At 39.4% G+C, this 6,989-nt stretch overlaps 1 protein-coding gene across 1 annotated transcript in view; it reads left to right on the forward strand.

The window, feature by feature from the left end:
- Positions 1–6,989, forward strand: part of sptlc3 (serine palmitoyltransferase, long chain base subunit 3) — a 56,316-nt gene extending 49,327 nt beyond the window's left edge. The window contains exons 10-12 of the mRNA XM_080448586.1: positions 2,404–2,539; positions 3,232–3,361; positions 5,854–6,989. Of these exons, the coding sequence (XP_080304712.1) occupies positions 2,404–2,539; positions 3,232–3,361; positions 5,854–5,943 (356 nt within the window). The 3' untranslated portion in view covers positions 5,944–6,989. The remainder of the gene's footprint in view (positions 1–2,403; positions 2,540–3,231; positions 3,362–5,853) is intronic.

Genomic DNA, 6,989 nt, shown 5'->3' on the forward strand with positions numbered 1-6,989 from the left:
GTTCACTCATATAGTCACTGTTTAAAGACAACTATTCATACATATCCACTCTGGATAGATTTGACATATATATTTATGGACAGATTTGCAGATTTTTAGTGCCAGAATCTATTTTTTATTTATCTTATTTATCTTATTTATCTTATTTGTATAATCATTGTTACTTCAGCTGAGATATGGGATATTAACCACTTAAGCCCCATTTCCAAAATATCTAAAATAGTCGATCTTTTGCTATTTAAAAAAAAAAATTGAAAAGTTTTGAAACATATTGTGCCTGTAATGACATATGCCCAACATAGGGACGCCAGGTTGTGAAAGTGGTTAGAGGACTCCTTACTTTGCCCTTTGAGAGCAGCTGCCAATCTGTTTCCCAGGTAATCAGAAGAGGGAAACAGAGTTGTGTTCCAAGGCTGGGTTGTGGCCAAAATGTGTTGTTAGCGGTCTGGCTCCCCACTGACTCACATCATTAGCCAGCCCAGGGGGCTTTAATAGCAGTACAAGGTCCCCTACTGCTGCCATTTGATTTGTCTCTGAAAATATTTCTCCGTAAAGAGACATTATATACTTAACCCAGTCAACCCGGGAACGCATCTCTGTCATTTTAAGATTTTAGCTATAACCATTATTTTATACTTTGGCTATTCAAAAATAGCAGATCTACAAGCTCATAGCGCGGCACTCGGTGCCGCGCTATGAGCTTGTATATCTGCTTTTTTGAACATTTGTGCAAATCTATTAATATATCTTTATTTTAAGGGAACATTTTTGATTCAAATCTTTGCTTCTGGGGGTCAGTGGAACGACATATTTTGAGATGGGGGTCGGCGGACAATACATAACATTTCGGGGGTCCATGAAAAAGTTTGAGAACCACTGATAGAGAAACATAGCCTTTTCAGGAACCTGTTAGGATTTAGAAGACATTTGTAGAATCCCCCAGAAGAAAAAGATTTGAGTTACAAATGTTCGCTTTAAAAATATATATATATTCTAACTAAAGATTTGCAAGAATGTTCACAATTAAAAAAAAAAATAGCAGATCTACAAGCTCATGTGCCGCGCTATGAGCTTGTAGATCTGCAATTTTTTTTAAAGCCAAAGAAATCTAAAAATGACACAGATGCGTTCCCGGTCTTATTGGATTAAGCGTTATTTGTATTCAGCGTCTCTTGTGGCCACACTCCAGTGGTAACAGACAGTCTATAGAGTCTGGAGCGTTTTTGTGTGAAGCCCCATCGCATCCTATTTGCGAGCACCTCGTCTTGGCAGCAATAGCGAGCGAGTTTACCATACTGTCAGGCCGACAAAACCGAACCATCTGCTGCGTTGCAGCTGAACCGTAATCATGATTGAGTCTCCGCGGTGACCGTTGGAACGGCACAGATGGAGAGGTGGTGGTGGTGGTGCGGGGGAATGGAGATGAGTTGCTATATACCTCATGAAAGGTCACACACACACCGCTCTGGTCTATAATCCTGACAGAGGATGTCCTTCTACTGGCATGGGATGTCCTTCCCTGGCATGGGATGTCCTTCCCTGGCATGGGATGTCCTTCCCTGGCATGGGGAATCTACTGTACCCGCTTCCACTTTAGTACTTTTGAGAGGAAATGCAGCACCATGCAAATCACCTCACATGTCCAAAACTGTTCCTTTTCAGGATTCAAATACAAAAACGTCAAAAGTAGAAGATCTACAAGCTCGAAACGCATCGCTTCGCGCCGCGTTTCGTGCTTGTAGATCTGCTACTTTTGTGAGACGTATGATCAAAAGTTAACCCATTCAAATCCGCGAACGCATCTCTGTCATTTTCAGATTTCTTTGGCTATTAAAAAATAGCAGATATACAAGTACGTAGCGCGGCACCGAGTGCCGCGCTACGTACTTGGAGATCTGCTATTTTTGAAAATGTATGCAAATCTTTGAATATAAATATTTTTAAAGTGAACATTTTTAACTCAAATCTTTGCGTCTGGGGGGGTCCCTGGAACAAAATATTTTGAGATGGGGGTCCGCGGCCAAATACACATTTACATTTTGGGGGTCCTTGACATGAAAACGTTTGAGCACCACTGATATAGCAACATAAGTTTTTTTCAAAAAACGGTTAGGATTTAGAAGACATTTGTAGAATATATATTCAAAGATTTGCGCAAATTGTCACGATTTTTCAAAAATAGCAGATCTACAAGCACTCGGTGCCCAGCTATGAGCTTGTATATCTGCTATTTTTGAATAGCCAAAAAAATCGTAAAATGGCAGAGATGCGGATTGAATGGGTTAAAATATAGAGATTAGAGGTTTCAGCCTCGACGGCAACTAAATGTAACGGTGAACGTACACAGGTGCCTTCGTGCACGTATAAATGACTGAGTGCAACATGCTGCTTGTTATTTTGCAGGCATCAGACGGGTCCAGCAGCTGGCACAGAACACCAAGTACTTCAGGGCCAGACTCCAGGAGATGGGCTTCATCATCTATGGCAACGACGACTCGCCCGTGGTGCCCATTCTACTCTACATGCCAGGCAAAGTGGTGTACGTATATATGCAAGGACCGCACTTCACTTTAGTGCAGGGGTCTTCAACGTTTTTCAGGCCAAGCAACCCTTAGCAGTGGTGGAAAAAGTACTCAATTATTTTTTTACTTAAAGCCATACTTGGTAAGTCCAAAAATAACGATTTTTAGCAACCTCTGCTGGTCACTACCGTCATTGCAGGTCTTTAGCGGATTCCTGCATTACCCAGAATTCAATTTTTTTTCACCGGAAGGCGGAAGCGTTTCAAAAAGCGTTTTTTTGAAAGACGCCCCTGTCCACTTTCAATAGAAAATATGTTTATAAAAGGCTTTCGGGGGTGAAATTCATGGAATGGGTGTTGTGAAATATTTGCCACTCACAAAAGATATACAATCTAACTTTAGTTTTTTTGAAAAAGTTACCTAGTATTACTTTAAGTAAAAGTATCAATACTGCAATGTAGAAACACTCTGTTACAAGTAAAAGTCTGGAATTCAAAATGTACTTGAGTAAAAGTACTTGTTATGCAGAAGGTCCCATTTCACAGGTTTTCAAATGTTTAAAATGTATACAAATAGCAGATCTACAAGCTCACAATGTGTTGCGATGCGACGCATTGTGTGCTTGTAGATCTGCTATTTTCAAATGGCCGAAATGTATATAGGGTTGAAATGGTTAGTATATATTTTTGTAATATGTTTTGTTCATCAGGGCGTTCTCCAGAGCCATGTTGGAGAGAAAGATCGGAGTGGTGGTGGTGGGCTTCCCGGCCACGCCCATCACAGAGGCCCGCGCACGCTTCTGCCTCTCTGCAGCGCACACCAGGAGCATGCTGGACGAGGTACTGTACCAGTCTGAGATACTGCATACCACACTATGCCACATACACACATACAGTACACACACTCTGAATGATAATAATGAATTGCATTTTTATAGTGCTTTTACCATGGTTCATTCATTCATACCAGCGTCCTCACTTTTTCCCACATTCACACACCAATGGTGTCAAGCTAGTAGGGCTGTCAACTTTCCTCAGAAATGATATTTGAATATTGGTCTTAAAAATTGGCAGATATTCGAATATATTCGAATATTATTATTATTATTATTATACAAAGATTTTTTTGTTTTTCTCCAAAAAGAAAAAAAATATTTTATTTTTTGACAATACAAAAAACAATGTATCGAGTGCTCGGATCCAATAAAACGTATCTTTTGTTTGTTTTTATAACTTGATACATTGTTTTTTGTATTGTCCCTGTCAAATAAACATAAAATAAAAAAAGATTATATTTGAATATACATTTTCATATTCAAATATACATATTTTCCCCATATTCGAGGAATATTAGAATATTAAAAAATGTTCGTCGACTACCTTTTTTCACTGACTAAAACTAAATAAAAACTAAGCTACGATGACTAAAACTAAGACTAAATATATTGACACTTTCGTCAACAGATAAAAACTAGACTAAAATGTTAGTGAGGGACGAGTGGAGAAGAGATCCAGTAGAACTAAAAGACGAGTCATTTTATGTTTGGTTGGGCTCGGGAGTTGCGCTCTGAAAATAGCAGATCTACAAGCTCAAGTTGTGAGCTTGTAGATCGGCTATTTTCAGCATGCAACCAAGTGCAAAATCAGCCATTATGACGCCATCAAAGCACCGCCAAAATATATTTCAGTCGACTAAATCAACTGCAGATTTAGTCGACTAAAATCTTAGGATATTTAGTCGACAAAAACTAGACAAAAACTAAAACATTCCAGGTGACTAAAATATGACTAAAACTAAATGGAATTTTATTCAAAAGACTATGACTAAAACTAAATCAAAATTTGCTGTCAAAATCAACGTTGGTGGAAACCTTGAATCTAAATCTTTCCCCCCCATAAATCAATGCCAATCAATTCGCCAAGCCAACAGTGTCACCCATAAATAGCCGATCTACAAGCTCACAACGCGTTGCATCGCCACACGTTGTGAGCTTGTAGATGGGCTATTTTTGAAAAAAGTAGGATATACAACTAGAAGCTTGTGAATAAATTATAACTACATTGGAGCCATTGGAACACAGGTTCTTTTTTCCATTTTCTGAAAAGTAACAGTTTTTGACATACTAGGTTTACACCCAGGGGCGGACTGGCCATTTGGCATACCGGGCATATGCCCAGTGGGCCACTCAAAAAAATATATATATATATTTTGAAAAATATTTTTGCTCCCATTTTAGGATTATTACGGTCATTTCCGGGTTGCGCGGCCCAATTATTAGTTACTGTAATGTTTGGGCTGGGATGCTTTTCAGTAAAAGTGGTGGCATTAAGGACGTGCGTTTGTATGTGCCTCGACGGAGTGGGGCGGTAGAGTATCTGCTATCTGCGCGCCGGTTGTGGTGGGCCGGTCTGGGCCAAAATGCCAGGGCTGAATTTTGGTCCCAGTCCGGCCCTGTTTACACCTAACAGCCACGATACGCACATGAACACTTAGAACGTGACTGCATGCACGCACACACACACACGCATGTACACACACACACACACACACACACACACACACACACACACACACACACACACACACAGCGGCGGCAGTGTGAGATACTTAGCTACTCAGTTGAACTATAATGATTTTAAATTATAGTGCAACTGACTATCTAAGCCTTAGATAGTTTTACATTCCTTAGAGATTCTATGGAATAGATCACAAGTCACACTTTGTAAGTGGCTCTGCATAAAGAGCATAGCTGAGTGTCTAAATTGTATAAGTAAATTGAAGCCTTGTTTTGCTCTTTGAAGGAGGAGTATGCAAAAACAAAGTCAGAATGAAAATCACATTTTCACATGCACTGAGAAACAAATGGACCCTTCCTGGTCTGTATGTAACCACGGGTCCTTTTGGTTCCATTTCTACGCTCTCAGAGTGGAATGAACTCTGATGATTGTACTGTGGTTATAAGGCAGTGGTTCTCAAAGTGGGGTCTGGGGACCCCCAGGGGTCCTTGGGTGGGTTTCAGGGGGTGCTGCGCTATGAGCTTGTAGATCTGCTATTTTTGAAAAATCGTGAACATTTGTGCAAATCTTTGAATATATATATGTTTTTTAAGTGAACATTTGTAACTCAAATCTTTGCTTCTGGGGGTCCCTGGAACAAAATATTTTAGATGGGGGTCCGGGCCAAATACATTTTGGGGGTCCTTGACATGAAAAAGTTTGAGAACCACTGTTGTATGGGGTCCCTGCCTGGCGCAAAATATTTTCAATCTGGGGGTCCTTGACATGACAAAGTTTTGAGAAGCACTGATATAAGGTTACCGTTACGCCCTCAGGTGCTGCATCATCTGAACGAGGTAGGAGATAATCTGTGTCTGAAGTTCTCTCGACGGACGTATTCCCCTCGGCCGGAGACAGACTGCTGAGATTGACCCCTGACCCCTTCACTTCACTGTGTCAGAATTGGTTGGCATCTGGGTTTTTTCCCAGCATGCCACAGGAGACACGATGGACTGACAATGTAGAACGTTCTTGGCACAATAAGGGTAAACATGTTTTGTGTATGTTTATAAAAATCTGTAAATTAAGAAGAATGCTACTACACATGGCATTAACTATTTTTCTTTGTTCTCCGTTTACTGTATATAATATGCTATAAGATCATTGCACATCCCTGTTTTCTTTCCTCCATGTCTTGATAACATGTGAGTTACACCTCAGCACTCGGTACGTTTTTTATACGAAAACAAGTCATAAATTATTTGTACTTGGATTTAGATGTCAAATACCTTTTTGTGCTTTATTTTGAAAGCAGATGTTGACTTTGGTATTGTGTTTTGGGGATTTATCCCATTGATGACTAATCTTACTCAGGAAAGTTTCTTTGTAATGCAAGACAGTGGAGAACCAAAATATTTCCCCATTTCTTCATTTCATAGAAGTAATGTTAAGGAAGACTAATCTCTCTAACTGATTTATACTAAAATAGTAGATCTACAAGTTCACAACGTCAGTCGTGAGCTTGTAGATTTTTCAACTATTTGTGACACTGGCACACAACTATGTATAATTTCAGCGTGAGGGCTGGGTGCAATTCTTAGAGCTTGTACTCTAAGACTTGACTTCCACCGGCATTGCTAACATGTGGACAGGAGTTGGATGGCAATTTTACTGTAAGTTAACAAAAATACCAAGGAGCAAATGAGATCGAGTCACGCTGAGCACCTGAATATGCCTTTTGATAATGTATTTCAAACTAATACTACTGTAAATATATTGATATTTTTAAAGAAATCTTTGAACAAAAAGTGGAGGAAGATGTATTTTACTGAACCCAAATGTTTTGTTTTGTTTTTGTTTTTTTATAAATGATTCTGCAACACCATTTTAGAAAATCATAATGCTTTCATATAAATAATAGATTGTGTACCAGTCATTACTTTGACATGCAATTAAATGTCGACAGCCCTCA

This window comes from Gymnoscopelus braueri (genome assembly GCF_963280865.1).
Source record: "Gymnoscopelus braueri genome assembly, chromosome: 14".
NCBI lineage: Eukaryota > Metazoa > Chordata > Actinopteri > Myctophiformes > Myctophidae > Gymnoscopelus > Gymnoscopelus braueri.